Source organism: Chlamydomonas reinhardtii, chromosome 3, assembly GCF_000002595.2.
Source record: "Chlamydomonas reinhardtii strain CC-503 cw92 mt+ chromosome 3, whole genome shotgun sequence".
Classification (NCBI taxonomy): Eukaryota; Viridiplantae; Chlorophyta; class Chlorophyceae; order Chlamydomonadales; family Chlamydomonadaceae; genus Chlamydomonas; species Chlamydomonas reinhardtii.
The window spans coordinates 9,046,752-9,063,137 of record NC_057006.1 but is presented as its reverse complement, the minus strand read 5'-3'; the positions used below and the strand labels follow the sequence as shown (position 1 = coordinate 9,063,137).

General features: G+C 65.3%; 1 protein-coding gene across 1 annotated transcript; it reads right to left on the bottom strand.

Moving 5' to 3' along the window:
- Positions 1–310: 310 nt before the first annotated feature.
- CHLRE_03g210625v5 (uncharacterized protein) lies at positions 311–16,097 on the bottom strand. The gene is made up of 36 exons (XM_043061574.1): positions 15,603–16,097; positions 15,418–15,513; positions 15,263–15,317; positions 14,987–15,058; positions 14,536–14,772; positions 13,978–14,354; positions 13,582–13,726; positions 13,340–13,434; positions 12,932–13,132; positions 12,687–12,760; positions 12,254–12,518; positions 11,853–12,038; positions 11,400–11,603; positions 10,992–11,073; positions 10,754–10,812; positions 10,347–10,571; positions 10,075–10,128; positions 9,506–9,839; positions 8,962–9,279; positions 8,654–8,719; positions 8,162–8,375; positions 7,868–7,904; positions 7,704–7,742; positions 6,661–6,805; positions 6,262–6,380; positions 5,798–5,951; positions 5,374–5,450; positions 4,996–5,170; positions 4,701–4,852; positions 4,387–4,443; positions 3,975–4,219; positions 3,707–3,777; positions 2,441–2,520; positions 1,923–2,078; positions 1,319–1,542; positions 311–1,178 (listed from the first exon to the last, which is right to left on the bottom strand). Exons 1-35 carry the CDS (start codon positions 15,879–15,881, stop codon positions 1,333–1,335), a joined length of 5,355 nt encoding a protein of 1,784 aa, XP_042926703.1. The 5' UTR covers positions 15,882–16,097; the 3' UTR covers positions 311–1,178; positions 1,319–1,332.
- Positions 16,098–16,386: the final 289 nt, after the last annotated feature.

The window sequence follows — 16,386 nt, the reverse complement described above, 5'->3', positions numbered from 1 at the left end:
TGTTAACTTGAAATTTCGGCCAAAACGCACGGGATCTTGGGGGGTCTTTCGGCAAACAGACGAAGACATTTTTGGGATTTCGGCCACTTTTGGCCAAGGACAGTAGGGGGTTCCAGCGGCTACTCCACGGCCGAAACCTGCGTGGCATATGGTAAGAAGGCTCAAAGGGCTGTACCTCTGGGTGTTGACGGCGGGAGACAAGGGTTCCCCTGGCGGGAGAGTGAGGTTGGGTCGGCGGGAAGCAGGGGAGGAGTGGGCGTGTCGTGTCGGTGTCGACATCGTGCATTCGTGCGGGTCGGGGGCGGAGCCCCCGGAAAAATTTTGGGGGTGAACGAAGCGGCGGCAGCCTGTTTCGTCAACTAAACGAAGCCATTTTAAGGAATTCGGCCACTGACGCCGCCCCTGCCTTCGTAAGATACGAGCGCTGGTGGCAAACGGAGCGTACCAAGTACCCACTCGCGCTGCGCGCCAACCGCCACGGCGCCACCCCCGCAGAGCTCCGCCGCACTTCACAGCAGCTTTCCACACGCGCCCCCGCGCATGCAACTGTCAGCTCCCACTCGCGCCGCGCGCCAACCACCACGCCACGCGCCGCCCCTTCCTGTTCGTTGGCAGTTGCGCGAAAGCCCGTTTGTGATCCCCATGTGTCAGTTAATGTGTTGGTAGTTGCGAGGATTGCCGCGCCGCACGCCGCACGTGCAAAGTACACGCGGCACCACTGCTGCTGCAGTCGCATTAGTAACATACAGTGGGCATATATGTATGTGTAACCCTACCAGGGGCCTGCACACACGGACCGGCCATCGGCGCTCCCATCTCGTGGCAAGCCGTACCACTACAATAAATTAGTGGGAACACACACTCGGGTGGGAAGAGTTGTTGGCACTACAGCACTACCGTACACAAGTTGCGCGTTCGAGCTATTGACTGAACGCAGCCGTCGCCAGCGGCACGCACGTCTCAAGCAAGACCTGCCTCTGCTCTCCACCATGCAGGGCGTTGAGATGGCCGTTAAATATACCGAGACTCATCTTTCTGGGGACTTCGCGCTGCACCGCACCTGCCTAAATACCGTATGCCACATCATGCCACACACACGGTAACGCCGCGCACTGGTCAGCTGACCTGCCCGTGGGGCACATGTGCGGCTGGACCACCACGCGGTTCAGCTCGTCATCCTGCAAGCGACGAGGCGGAAGTGGAGGGAAGGGAGGAATTCGCCACCCCAGCCCGCGTCGTGCAACGGGGCCAAAAACAACACGCGCCCTGTCGCTGCTGCCGCTGCTGCCTCAGCTGCCGCTGCTGCTGCCTTACCAACCTCGGGCCAGCACACTACTCGACGTCAGGCGGCGGGAACGACGGCGCCGCAAACATCTGATCAAGCTCGCTGATGCGGAGGTCTATCCGCTCCTGCTGCCGGCCGGCAGCGGAGCCGGCGGCAGACCCTGAGGCCCCGGCGGCGCCGCCGCTGCCGCCGGCCGCACCGCCGCTGGCCGCCCGCCGCGCCGTCACCACCTTCATGATGACCTCCTCCACGGAGCCCTGCACGTGTGCCAGAGCAAACGGCGTCATGAGCTACGCAACCCGGCGTCCACACAATCGGTAATGGTCCAGCAACAACACAACGCCCACGCGCATGCGAAGTGGTGCCGCACACTGCACCCCCGGACCTCCCGGGGCCCCACCGGATGCCTAGGCCATTCCATTCCCCGGCGACAGCACGCAACGCAACCGCGCACATGCGCGCAACACACGCACGCACGCAGTACAAACACACACACACACAAACGCACACACACACCCGCACATTCACACACACACACACACACACACACACACACACACGCACACACATGGCGCGCACGCGTTTCGCTTTTTATTCCCCTCAACGCACACACAAATACACACGCCGACGCACACACCTTGACAAACAGGCGCTTCACGGTGACGGGCCGGCTCTGCCCCATGCGCCAGGCCCGGCCGATGGCCTGGTGCTCAGTGGCCGGGTTCATGCAGGGCTCCAGCAGGAACACGTGGTTGGCGGCGGTCAGGTTGATGCCCACCGCGCCCGCGCGCACCTGGTGGCAGGGCAGGAGGCGGGGCATGGGGGCAGGGGTGGGAGTGGGCGTTTCAGGCTAGAGGGCAGAGGCGTTAAGACACGGCGATGTTGGAATGGGGGTGGGGTTGGGGCGTGTTTTCACGGGGCCAGGGCGACTGAGGACACAGGGCCGAGGAGGAGCGGGCAGGAGGTGCAACCGGCCGAGGAGGACGTACGCAGGCACTCGACAGGAGGAACAAGCAACGCGGCAAGCATGAGGCGATTGCAGGTGCCATATGCGAAGCGCGCTGCGACTACTTTAGGTGCATGTACGTGTATGTGCACATGCTGCAGGCCGCCACACACACACAAACATGCACACACACACACACGCACACGCACCGACAGAAGGAAAACGCAGGTGTTGGGGTCGTTCTGGAAGCTGGTGATGGCCTCGGTGCGGCGCTTGGGCGGCATGTCGCCTGCGGTGGGGGGACGCGGGTTGGGGTGGGGGCGTGCGGTGCGGAGGGGGGTTAGGGAGGCACGGGCGTGTCAGGGAAGTTTGTTTGCCTGCTAGAGTTTGCGGCACACCCATCAGTTTCACGTGCCGTGCATGCATGCGCGGCCGTCGCCCAGTGCCATCATCGGGGTTCGGATGAGCGAGCCTCATTCCTGCCGCAGCGCACACGGAACCGACGAGGGCCGGTCACTTGTATGACCTTACTGCCTATAATACTTTACTGCCACTACGCTGTAAAACTGATTTGCCACCGCAGGAACTAGCACAGGAATGACTAGCGGACCTCGCCCCCGCCTGGGCTTCCCCGCCTCTTTGCGCCTTGCCGAGGCGGCTGCGGGCACCTAGAGTTGGTAGGGGCTCATGGCTCAGCGGCCGCCTTGGACCGCCAGAGATCACAACCCGCACCCGCGAATCCAAACCCGTCCTTCCTGCCCGCCCGCCTGAAGCTGGCCTCGGTGGCCACAGCGTACTAGTTGCCCTTCAACAAGCATGCGGCTTGTCGCCGTCGGCGAATGTGATTTGCTAGGGATTGTGTGGAGCGGCTTGTCACCACATCAAAACTTGAACCCAAACCCGACAGACGGCCACGGAAGTGTGATAAGGGGTGTCCATTTTGTTGCAGAACGATGAAGGGCTAAGCCCCTGCAGGTCAAGGGGGCGTGATTGTGGCAACTGGATGCGGAGACTACAGTACCTCAGCGCTGCGTGCGCGCTGGCGGGTTGGGTTGGGTAGTGGGTTGGAGCGAGGTGGATTGGTTGTGGTGGAGGTGGCGGGGTGCAGGCGGTAGGCATATAAGAGGGGATGCGCTGCTGGTGCAACCTCCCAGTCATCTCAGACGCATTGCATTTGCCTGCGTGTGGTGCAGCTGTTGCTGCTCATGCTGATGCTTCCACAAGCCACCGAGGCAACATGGATTGCCAGCTTGGAAGCCAGGAACGGGAACACCATCGTACCGGTATGCAGGACCGTCCTAAGTGATATGGCCATCCAATTTGGCTGAACTTGGTTGCGGAAACGGCAAACACATGCAACGTACTACAGTACAACGTAAACTTAGTACTGCAGAGACGAAACGAACAGTACCCGGTTTGGGCAGTGCGCGTGATCAGCGACGACAATATAGCTATAGCTAGCAGCTGCTGCTCACCTGTGATGGTGCGGTGGCCGAAGCCCTCGGCCTGAAGCCGCGACCTGAGCCACTCCAGAGCCTGACTGAACCTGCGGCGGGCGGTTGGTCAAGGCCGTGGACGTGGACGTCAGTCGGGCAGCCAGCGGCGTTGCCAGGTGCATTAACTCTTCCCCGCAGGCGCGCAGTGGCAAAACTATCATGGAAGCAGCTGCTGGGTCAATGCCATGCAGCAAGCGGTTATGCGGGTGCGACAAGGCAGGTTTCCAGAAACCCCCGAATGGCTCACTGCGTGAACACGAGGGCCTTGGCGGTTGGGTCTGCCTCGCGCATCGCGCGGAGCTCGGCCATCAGCGCGCGCAGCTTGCTCTCGCACGGCACGGCGCCGTCGTCTGGTCCCCCCTCGCCCTCCTCCGCGTCTTCCTCGTCACTGGTGCCGCCGCCGCCAGCGGCTTTGGCTTTGCCCGCCTCCGCCCCAGCGGGCGGCTTGGGCGGCGCCAGCACACCGCGCCGCAGGCTGGCTACGGAGATGACCTGTCAGTCCCGGTGGGGCGGCGGCGTTGTGGCGTTGTAGCGGAAAGCGGGTGCAGCGAGTCACTGCTTGAGCGGCCAGCAACCCGACGGTGCGAGCCTTCAGCAGCGCGGTGTCGCAACATTGCCGCCTGCCCCCAACCATGAACACCTGCGGTACTGGTGCGCACCTGGCGGCACGAGGGGCAGCTGTGGTGCGGCGACTGGTTGAGCCAGCCCGTGATGCACTGCGGGGGACGGCGCCAAGGCGAGGCGGCACAGCAGCGCAGTGAGCAGGTGGGGCAGGGCGGGCATGCAGCTCCTGCCGATGCTAATCACACTTAACCCCGTCCGCCCTGATCCGCAACGCCCGAGCTGGCCCATCCCTCCTTCCCCCTTCGGTTGATACCAAGCATCAAACCCCCTCCCCTCATTCCAGGTTCTGAATCTCGGCTTAGGTGTGTCATACACTCCGCAAACCCTGCACACATGCACACAGCCCCACCTCGCGGCAGAACCAGTGGCTGCAGGGTGTGACCACGGGGCCGTCCATGGCGTCCACACAGATGGGGCACTCCGGCAGGTCGTCCGGCACCGGCACCTCGCCGCCAGCAGGCGCGCCGCCACAGCCGCTGCCACCCGCGCCACCGCTCGTCACTGCGACCAACACAGGCAGCGTTGTGCGCACGCACATGCACTGCATTCACCACCGGCCCTTTCGCCGACACGGTGCCGGCCCCCACGACCTTCATCCAGTCACGGCACCCACGGAACCCGTCTGCCCAAACCAGGCTGCCTACCTGCCGCCTCGGCCGCCGCCGCCGCCGCCGCGCCCGCCACCGCCGCAAGGTTCTGTGGGTCGGGCACGGCCAGGTCCTTGGTGCCCAGCCTGCCGCCGCTGCAGATGCGGCGCAGCGGCATGAGCATGGAGGTGGCGGTGAACAGGTGGCTGTTGACGTAGGCGGTGCCCACAGCCTGTGTGTGGGACGATGTGGGATGTGTGTGTAGGGGTTCCGGGCATAATCATTAAGCGCGATGGGTGGCCACGGAGGGCGGCGGTAGTCCTTGGCGGGATGGGTAACTTGCAAGGCCCACAGCCTAAGGCAGGCACGCACGCACGCACGCACGCAGGCAGGTAGGCAGGCAGGCAGGCAGGCAGGATGACTCGCGCCCCGCACCTTGAGCTTGCGCCAGCCCTCCGCCGCCTGCTGCTGCAGCCGCTTGTACAGCTCCTGCTCCGCCGCCGTCAGATACACTGCAGCCAGGTAACACATCAAGTGCCAAACAACAGCAGGTAAGAGCAGTAGGGCAGGCAACACCGCCGGCACCAGGCAACAGCAGCAGCAACAGCGGGACAACTGCAGCAAGGGCACCTCACAACATGCACGGAGCTGCTGTCATCATGTCCGGTCATGTCCGGTCTGCCGCCCGCATATCATTCCCGCCGAGCGCACGCACATGCACCGTCCTTTCCCGTCTGTTCTCTCAGAAAACAGGCACGCACGCCTGTGCATCCGCAGCTACAAATTCACCCGCGCGCGCAGCCACAATGTCAAACACGCGCGCAGCCACAACGTCACACACGCGCGCCATCACACGCACCCGGCACCTCGGCCTCGGTCTTGTGGGGCAGCTGCAGCACGCCCTCGCCGCCCAGGCTCTGCGCCTTGGTGTGCCGCACCAGCGCGTAGCGGGCCGCGAACAGCAGCGGCCGCAGCGACAGGTGCAGGTGCCGGTGGCTGCCCAGGAACGGAAGCTGCGTGGGCGGCGGAGGGAGGGAGGGAGGTAAGGCGAGGGTTTGAGAAGCAGTGGAGTCATCCAGGCCGGTGAGGCCTGGGCGTGGCACTTGTGTGTGCACTCCTCCCCCGGGATGCCCGGCACTGTCCCCCTCTCCGTTTCGGGTACGAACATGACCACGACCACCCAGCCGACCCACGCTCAGAGGCCGCAGCACCTCGGCGTGGTGGTGGGTGTGAGGACAGCCCCAACATGCACACACGGCGCGCCCACGCACACGTGCGCTCACCCCCCCCCGCACACACACACATACGCACGCACGCACACACCTTGATGTGTCCGTCGAAAAAGGTCTTGTTGCTCAGCGGCGCCATCTGCAGCGCGGCCAGCTGCCCCAGCAGGTCCTCCACCGCGTTGTTGATGGGCGTGCCGGTGCACAGCCAGCGGCCTGCGCGGGGATGTGTGTGTGTGTGTGTGTGTGTGTGGTTATGTGCAGTTGTGTGTAAGAGGGTGTGCGTGTGTGCAGTTGTGTGTAAGAGGGTGTGCGTGTGTGCGTGTGTGCACAGGTGCGTCCGTGAGGGGAAGAAGTTTGCGCCTCGCGCTCCCAAAGCGTGCGTGCTTATCGTGAACAAGGAGATCAGTCGGCGGTCAGAAACACACAGGATGTTGTTACAAAAGACATAGTTTTTTGCGGCAGCGAGCGGCCCGGCCTCACGCACGCCACTCACGCTGCGCCGCCAGCTCGTTTGCGGTCTTGGCCAGCTTGGCTCCGGCGTTGCGCAGCGTGTGGCCCTCGTCGAACACGATGCGGTGCCACAGGATGGCCTGGCAGGGGTTGGTGCCGCCGGCGCCGCCCCGCCCCGCCTGGTCGCTCTGAGTGATGGTGGGGAGAAGGGGACAGGAGAGCAGGGAGGGAGTGGAGGAAGGGAGGGAGGCGTTGAACGCGGTTTGTATACATGTGTGTCGGACGTGGCACGCGCAGGGGCTGGGTGTGGGTTCCGGAGAGGACACGGGCACATCCCCGGCGTGCGCCCGGGGATGTGTAGGCGCGGGGGCGGGGGCAGGTGTCACAAACGGCGGCGGCGATTGGCTGAGATGTGCCTTGTCTGTGGGTCAGGCGTTTCGTTGCAGGGCTTGGGAGGGCTCTATTACATCACGGGTAGCAGGGCCGGTCCGCAGTTAGCAAGGGATTGTAGTGGCTACGGCCTTAGGCACAGTTAGGCAAACTTCGACGCAAGCTGCTGTTCTGTAACGAGCTAATCGTTTGCCTGCTGGAAGCGCGAATCTCTGGGCGTGCGCGTGGGGCTAGCCGAGGCGGGGGAGGTGCAGGACTAAAAAAAGCGCGCTTCCACAGGGGCCGCAGGACCTGACAAGTTTAATGGACGAATTCTTCGCCCTGTCGCGTTACGCGCCGGAAACCGGGCCACAGCTGGCGTTTCTTCTTCGTAGGCAAACGTCGGCCGCGTCAACGGCATTGATCACCCTAGAGAACGTGCCCGTATTTGCATGGCGGTTTCGATTGAGTTGTTTACGCGAGATTCTTAACGAGTGCGCGTGCGGGAGCGGCTCAGTGTAACGGTGTGACTTGCTGATCGAAACTGCCCTTTCCCTTGTGCAATTGACGTGTGGAGTTTTCAGATCAGCTAGAAACGCGGAGTGTCCATCTTTTTGGGAGGCCTAACTGCAAACGGGCTGCGGCACGAAGGCAGTCATGGAGGCCCGCCCTCAGCCCTGGCCCCGCGATACTCGTGCTTTCTTACATTACACTCACCTGCAGGGTCTGATACGTGGTCACCACGACGTCAAAATCCTGCGGAGCACACGAGTATTTGACGAGGCTTCAGCCCCGTCCAAGATCTCGACAGCTGTTCCCAACATCCGCTCAAAGTGTTCTAGCCCCTAGCCGTAGGCTGCATGTGCATTGCCTGGACTCACCGTGGCCAAGCGGCGTGCATCGCGGATGCGGCTTTGCCTACACGAACACAGCCACAGACAACGCAACACGACAAACAGAACGGCATGTATACAGGAGTTAGCAAGAGTTCGGGACCGATTACCCAACGGGTGATGACATGTGCATGCCGGGACAAAAAGCCCTGTGCACCTGGGAACCCGCCACGGCTCGCTTATGCACGGACGCAGGCTTGCGCAAAGCCAACAATCCCCGAACCCCGCCGACCCCCTTCCCCGCCAAGACCTGTGCCCGCCCGCCCGCCCCTGCGCGCGCACCCGTGGTAGGGGTGGATCCGGCAGCTGCCGGCGGTCTTGCTGGCCGCCTCCGCCTGCCACTGCCCCACCAGCGACACCGCGCACACCACCAGCGTGCCGCGGCTGACGATGCGGCCGCACGGCGCCATGGCGCCCGCCACCACGGTCGGCGGCGGCGGGTTGGCCAGAGTCAGCGCCATCACCTCCACCGTCTTGCCCAGCCCCATCTCCTCGGCTGCGATACGGAAGTGCGAATGCACACGTCAGCACGGGAGGGGAGCGGAGGGGCATACGAAGGGCACACAAGGGGCACACAGGCATCGCGGGCGGTGAAGGCACGTTGCGCCCCGCTCCGCGCCGGCATAGCGCGCATGCAAGCGACCAGGACCGGTGCGGCAAGGGATAAACGGGCAAGGCAACCGTCGTGCCGCGCGGCCATGCGGCACCACGTGCGCCCCCACCTTCCCAGCGCACATTTGATTTGCTTCTCGTACGCTCCCCACCCCCACCTACCCAGGAAGCCGCCTGTGGGCTGCGGTGGCACGTCCTTTGCGGCGCGCTCAAACACAGGCGAGTACCCTGTGTCGTCGCGTGAGGCATGGTGGTGAAGAGGGTTGTAATCAACACACGTCACCCATCAGCACGAGCGCCGGTAAGGGGGAGACAGGGCCAGGGCGGGCCAAGGCCAGGGCGAGGCAGCAGATCCACCTCCGCCTCCGGCCCACGCCGCTCCGCGTTGTACTACGGAATACACCACAAACAGCCCCCACCTCCAACAATAACATCCATCAACGCTCACGCCTAACCCCGCAGCAACCCACAGAAGCGATGTCCGCTGGCGGCGGTGATGGGCACCCAGAACAGCCGCCGGTAGCCGCCCGGATCGCCGCGGTCGGGGTCAGCGGCGGCGTCCAGCTCCGGCGCCGAACCGCCAGCACCTGCCGTGTTGGAGGTGGACGGGCCTGGGCCGGTGCCGGCAGCGGCGCCGCCGCCTGCATCCGATCCAGTTACAGTTCCGGATCCGGATCTCGGCGGCTCCACCAGCGCCTCCATCTCCAACATGAAGGCCAGCGACTGCAGCTGGTACGGCCGCATAGTGACCGTCAGGCCGTCGGGCTGCGGCGCCGGCGGCCGCTCCGCTGTACAGGCGAGACGGAATAAGTGCAGGAGGCAGCTATATGTTGAGGACGACACGGAGGAGTGACCCATGGCAATTGCTCCCCGACGGCCTGCGTCGTTTGGGAGCTTGGCAACAAACCCAAACGCAGCGTTGCTGCAAGCAGCCGCCGCCGCTACGCCCAGTCCTCCCCAGACTATCTCGTTGGGCCCGGGCACATTACCCCCCTCCACTGCCCCCGCACTCACGCGACACCATGTACTCCAACAGCGCGTTGATGCTGCGCCCGCACTGCCCCAGCCGTGCCACGCGGTCCCACAGCGCACGAGCGCGCTCCCGCTCCGCCCGCAGCCGCCGCGCCAGCGGCGTTGCCGCCGCCCCCGACGACGCCGCAGCAGCGCCTGGCCTTGCCGCTGCCGAGCCACCTGCGGCGCCAGCAGCACCGGCGGCGGCGGGCGGCAGCTGCGCTGCCAGCCAGGCGTGTTCCTGGGGGTCTGCGGCGCCGGTGGCGAGGAGCTCAAGGGTCGCGGGCAGGCGGAAGGCCGCGATGCTCTCCCGGGCGCCGGCGGCGGGCCAGTCGTCCTGCGCAGGTGGAGTAGCGCGGCAGCACCGGCAGCAAACGTGTTTCTTGTCGGGTTCGTTTGAGGGGAAATTGGGAGGCACGGCGCCACGGGCGCGATGGGGGTTGGGGGCGGCCCAGTCAGCGGTGGGCCAATGGTGGCCCGGCATACACATCACAACCCTGTTTGGAAGACCACAAGGACATTTGGGGCCCCGCTGAATGCGCGCGGTGCCGCGGGGGCGCTCCGGTCCTCACCCAGGGCTTGAAGATGGGCTCCTTGCCGGGCGCCTGACGCGTATACACGAACACCTGCGGGGCGGTTCGGCGGGGCGGGGCGTGTCGGGAAGGCGTGTCCGGACGGCGCAATGGTCAGCACACAGCAGCGCCGTCGACCTGCCGCCACTGACATTGACCAGCTGACCACGCAGCCGGACCCAGCGCTGCCAACAGCCCACGCGCTGCCCACTTCCCCCTATCCCCTGTCCACAAGCCACACGCGGCCCACACACAGCCCACACGCCACCCACCTTGACCACCAGCTCGCCCAACCGCGGGTCGCTGCCACTCCTCGACTTCTTGCCGCCGCTCTGCAGCCACTGGGCCGAGCCGCTGCCGCCGGCGCCCAGCGGCTGCAGCCGCACGTCCAGCGCCACACACGCCGCCTTGACGTCGCCGGCCATGCGCGCCACCGAGTCGGCGGCGGTGCGGCGGCTGCCGCGCCGCAGCTCGTCCATGCACAGCTCCGTCTGCTCCTGCGGGCCGGATGCGTGCGCGTGACAGTGCACGTGTGTGTGGAACTGATCATGGTGCTGGGGTGGAGGTAAGGATGTTCGCGACGGTGAAGCTACTGATGGCGGCGCGTGCGAAACTGGAATAAGGTCAGGCCCTGGCCCTTGTGAGCGTTTTAAGCGCTGGCAATGCGCTGGCGCCGCACCTTGAGTCGCTGCAGCCGAGCTGCGCGGTGCTTGGCCTCCTCCATGCGCTGGTGGGAGTCTGTGGGGCGGTGGTGGGGCGGGGCAGTGGTGGGGCGGGGCGGGGCATACCTTACCACCAAATGGAGGCACAGGCGTGGATACACACACACATACACACACACGGATGCGCGCACATACATACAGGGCCGCCCCTTTTCCGGCCCCTTGTGGGTCGCACACCCCACACCCCACACCCACCTCGTAGGGCCTCGGGCGAGGCACTGGGGTCCACGGCGGGCGAGCACATCTCCGGCAGCTTGTATACCACCTCGTTCACGTCCTGTGTGTGCATGCGTGCGTCGCGCTTAAGTGAGTGTGTGTGTTTGCGAGAGCTGTTCCCGATGAATAGAAGCGTGTGTGCAATGTGCGGAAAAGGACGAATGGACGAGCCAGTACAGTGCGTACACGGCCAGGCAACCTGACCACTCAGCCCTACGCCCCCCAGCAGCCTAATCTCCACAAATTGAGCACGGCCGCCCCACCCCCACCCCACCCCCAAGTCACGCAGCGCACTCCAAACTGCAGCACATTCACGCCGTCTTTCGTGGGTGGCTGGCTGGCTGCCCGCCCACCCCCTCTCCACCCTGAGCCCCACCCCCCCCCCACCTGGTGCGCCCACACGGCTGTGAGGTGCGCCACCTGCAGGCTGCCCGACCAGCTGCTGCTGGCCTCCAGCGCCTCGCCCGGGTGCGACCAGCGGCTGCTGCTGTGCAGCCCCACGGCGGCGGCGGAGCGCTCGCTCAGGTGCGCGCGGTTGCCGCGCAGCAGCAGCGAGGGGCCGGGCCCGGGCGGCGCGGGGGTGCGGTAGGGCTGCGCGGCGTGCGGTGCGGGAGGGGCAGTTACAGGGGGCTTCTCTTTACCAGTTATACAGCTATACAGTGAAGGACATGAGATGACCGGACACGGGTGCGGTTATTACATTGGCGTGTGCCGGGTTTTGCCTACGTGCCTCCCTCCGACTGGACTCCGCTCCCTCGCCCACCGGCAGTAAAGCACCCACTTGCCCATCTCACGACCCCTATGACCCCGTCGCATCCCCCCCCCCGGCCTCAGCCGCACCTCCAGCGCTGTCGCTATCTGCCGGCGCAGCTCGCGGTCCGCCGCCGCGCCGCCGCGGGCATGCTCCTCTCGCACCGGCACCAGCAACGGCACGCTCAGGGGCTGCGTGGAGTAGTAGGAGGACGAGGGGCTGTCGCCGCCGGCGGCGCCGCCCTCGACGTCCGATGGCGCCTTAAAGTGCCGCAGCTGTGTGTGCGTGTGTCAAGGGGTTTAGGTCAAGGGTCAGCACGACACGCGGTTATAGCAAGGCAGGCCAGCGAACAGCCAGTTCTAAGAAAACACGACCCTGGCAAATGCCAGGTAGCAGCAACACATCATTAATTAGCACGCTCATGCGGCTGCATCCATGCGTTGCTGTTGCTCAAGTCGACTTGCAGAGAAGCCGTGACACGCCCGCCCACCTGCACCACGGCCCACGCCGGCAGTTGCGCTGACCGCGGCGTGATGGTGCCGCTGTAGTGCGTGTACACGGGCATGTGCGTCCAGGTGCCACTGGCCACCGCGGCCGCGGCAGCCGCCGACTTGCTGCGGCTGCCGCGCGCGCTGCCGGCACCTGGGCTGCCGCTGGTGCTGGCGCCTGCGGCGCCGCCGGGAGTGCTGCCGCCGGTGCCGGCGCTACCCTTGTTGGCGGCAGCCTCTGTCTCGGTTGACGACTGCCAGGTGGGGCTGCGCAGGCCACAGCCATGAGGGCAGCAGTCAAAGGCATCAGCAGAAGCGCCACTGTGGCAAGATGCCCCCGCCTAACCCCAACACACCCGTTGCCATGCCTGTCCGCGGTCCTTCGCATCGTGAAGTCCACCGAGTACGGAGATCAGACCTAATCCGGCGCCTCACCTGGGGTGGGGCGCGGTGCGGAACACCATGAGCTTGCGGACGCCGCCGCTGAAGTAGCTGTCGTCCAGGTTCGTCTGCGTCGCGTGCAACAAGGTGCGCAGTGTTCTGGTCGGTCGGCACGTTGGGAACTCACACAACAAGTACAATCCCCACAAACCGGGCCTCCACCGGTTACGCGGCACCCTAAGAGGAAGACCAACAACTAGCCCCGGCCCCGGCTGCCCAGGCGCGCAGTCGCGCCTCACCTCGGGCGTCACCAGCGTCACGGCGGCGGAGCCGTCCGTGGTGCTGGACAGCAGCAGGTGCAGCTGCTCGGCCGCCGCCGAGTAGGCGGGCCGCAGCGCCGGCGCCAGCGCCGCCAGCAGCTGGCCGCGGCGGGCGGTGTCGGGCAGTCGCACGCCCATCCAGGTGGCGCGGGCGCGACCCAGGCAGTCCACCACCAGCACCTGCGCGCACACACAGCCACATACACACACAGGCACACAGGCACACACAGGCACACAGGCACACACACGTGACGCATCGTGCGTGTGCTGTTACGATGTACGCGGCAGATGGTCCTGGCGATATTCCGTTCATGGGTGCACGGAAGCTGCCATTCGCAACCCAGTTCGCAGCTGCCGCTGAAGCAACTGGTGCAACGCCCGCCGCACCTTGCGCACGCGCTCCGGCGACACCGGCGGCGCGCCGGAGGGCAGCTGCGGCAGCGGCAGCAGCTTGAGGTACGTGGGCTTGTTCTTGTAGCGGCCTGCAGCAAGACAACCACACCGAGTCGGTGAGCAGTGGCGGCAGCGCCATCCGCTCATTCCTCGTCCGCCATCCGGGCCGTAACCAAATCCAAACCTAGACCAAAATCCAGATCCGGATCCGAGCCCAAATCCAGGCCCCAGCTCACCGTTGAGCATGTGGCCTTGGGTCTCAAACAGGTTATCCAAGTGCAGCCGGTCGCCGGAGGCGGGGCCGCTCATGAGCCGCTCCGAGTAAAAGCCGTAGCGGGCCAGCCGCGGGGCCAGCGCAGCAATGGTGGTGTCGCTGGCCGCCTGGAGGGTGGTGGCCGGGATGCGGCAGAGGGGGAAGCGGAGGATGAGCAGGAGGAAGAGGTGAGTTTCAAGGCGATATGGTGCACCCATACATACAAAACGCACATGAGCACAGTCGGTCGGGGCTTGCCGGCAGAAGCCCGAGCCCCTTCCCCCTTCCCCCTTCCCCCTTTCCCTTCCCCCTTTCCCCGAAGCCCCTTTCGCCGAGTACCCCTTCCCCGAAACCCCTTTCCCCGAGTACCCCTCCACACCTTGACGGGGAAGTGCAGTGTGCCCAGCTCCATGGCGTCCCGGTCGTAGGCGGGGTTGGGCATAGGCGTCAGCGTGCACACCGCCGGCTGCTGCAGCAGCTCCGTGCCCGGCTGCGTCTTCACCACCACCACGCTGCCACCCGCCGCTCCGGCGGCGCCCGCCGCCGCCGTGCTGGGCCCGGTACCTGCGCCCGGTGCTGCTGGTGGGGCCGCCGCCGCCGCCGCCCCAGCAGCTGCTGCTGCTGCTGCTGCTGCTGCTGCTGCTGCTGGTGCGGCGGCGGCATCGGGCCGGCGGCCGTTCAGCGTGTTGGCGAGCTGGTTAAATGCGTTGTCCAGCGCTGCTGCCGCCTGCAAGCGCCCTTGGCGTCGGGCTTGGGCTGCGAAGCGGTCAAGCAGAGCAAGGATTTGTTGAGGGACACCACGTGCGTTTTCGGGGTGCTGGCCGTAGGCCGTTCAGTAAACGGATGTGCTGAGCCAGCCGGCACTGGAGGCAGACCATACGGTAGTGCCGCCATCATGTCAACCCGGAAGGCAGCTCACGCAGCCCATGTAGCTTACCCTCCACCACCGCTGCCGTGTTGCTGGGGCCTGCAGCCTCAGCACCCGCCGCCCCGGGTCGCGCAGCGGCCCCGCCCGCCGCCCCTGCCGCCGCTGTGCCCGCCGCCGTGCCGGCCGCGCCAGCGCCCATGCGAGGGAACGGCAGCCGCGACTGCTGCGGCCCGCGGTCCGGCGGGATGCCTGAGCCCAGCGGCCCACTGGCCCGGTACTCGCGGTCTATGAAGCCGCGGTCACCACCTGTGCACAAACCATGTGACACACAACACACACACACACACACACACACACACACACACTTTCGATGTTTTCCGATGCACACCGTACACGGGCCAGTAGTGTTGCACGGCCCAATCAGATCACGGTGGACCCTCACCGTGCGTCCGGGGGGCATAAGCCTCCACGCCCGCACCCGCCCACGCCCCCACCCGCCAATGCCCCACACCCTACCCACCGCGTGCTGCCTGCCGCAGCCGGCGCCAGTAGCCCAGCGGTCGCGCGTTCGAGTGGTCACGCTCGCGCGCGCCTGCGGGATGCCAGCGATGTGGGTCGGAGGCCGAGAAAGGCGCGGGAGCGGTAAAGTGCACGCAGCTGCGGTGTCGATGGCACCCATGGTGGGAACGGCCCTATCACCAATAGGAACCCCCGATAACAGTTGTTCCCTAGCCGGGGCTTAGCCTGTTTTCCCCAGGCCCTTCAAGGCCCGGACACCACCCGACGGCCGACCCACCTGTCCCCCAGAACGTGCACTCGGACGCCTTCACGTCGCACACAAAGCAGTAGCACTGCGGGGCACGACGATGGCACAGGTGTAAATGCCAGGGCCATACACGTCACAGACCCGCGCACACCCGGCTGCTGCTGCCTTCCTGGCGCTGGTCTCACCTGGTTGCAGCGCTGGGCGTTCGACGTGGATACGCCCAGCGTGAAGGCGTGCTCCGCACAGTGCGGGCGCGGGTGGGGCAGGTCCCGCGTCGCCACCTGCGTGAACGCACGTCCGTGGGTGGCAGCGAGTCCGGCCAGACAAATAGCGCTCAAGGTACACGAGACACGTAAAGCCTCTTTCTCACCTGTCCCGTTAGCCCTGTAATCACTATATCTTCGTCGTCACCCAACTCCTCGGCGCCATTACCAGGGCCAGCTTGAGGCCTGTTGGCTGGTTCCACGACCTCGACAACATCATTTTCATCGTCCACAATCAGTACTTCATCATCAATGCTGCGAGCCGCTGGTGCGTTGCGCCGAACCCGACTTGGTAAATTCGTCTGCGCCGTGCGCCTGCGCTTGGGAGCCCGCCTTGATTCATCATCTGAATCGCTGAGAGTCAGGTCCACCACAGGCTCGGGCATTGCTGCGGTCTCGGCTCGCTTTCGCCTCACTCGCGGCGCGAAACGCTGAACTCAGGCCGGCATCTGTAGAATTGAAACACTTTATGAACTCTCGACGACGAGCAGCGGGAAACGGGCGCCAATGCCTGCTTCAGCTCTTGTGCGACTCTTCAAACTAGTGATTTTCAGCGCCACGTTACGCGTTGCCAGGCTATCTGTAGTGAGCGAGCGTTTGATAGTATACAAAATATGTTCGCGGGCTCTGCTTTACGATCTGTTTAGACCTTGGCTCTCGTGCTGCGCATGGCGTGCCCGCACGTCTCTGTGCTTGTAGGTGCCGGTCGCCCCTGCTTGGCCCCAACAAGAAGATTTGCTGGAGCTGCTTACGGAGGGGCATTAATGCTGCTATCCTCTCATCTTTATCTCCGACGGGCCCCGAACTCAGGACCAAGTCGGGACCCGCCTGCGCCCGCCTGCGCCCGCCTGGACCCGCCTGGACCCGCCTGGACCGCAAGATGGGTGTTCC

Bases quoted from the DNA above. Each gene is read 5' to 3' on its own strand.
- CHLRE_03g210625v5 (XM_043061574.1), bottom strand. From the start codon at position 15,881: ATGCCCGAGCCTGTGGTGGACCTGACTCTCAGCGATTCAGATGATGAA. The intron at 8,720-8,961 runs GTGGGTTGCTGC...GCGACGACACAG, and splicing joins CGCCAGCGGACATCGCTTCT to GGTACTCGCCTGTGTTTGAG. The intron at 5,952-6,261 runs GTGTGTGCGTGC...CCGCCCACGCAG, and splicing joins TTTTCGACGGACACATCAAG to CTTCCGTTCCTGGGCAGCCA.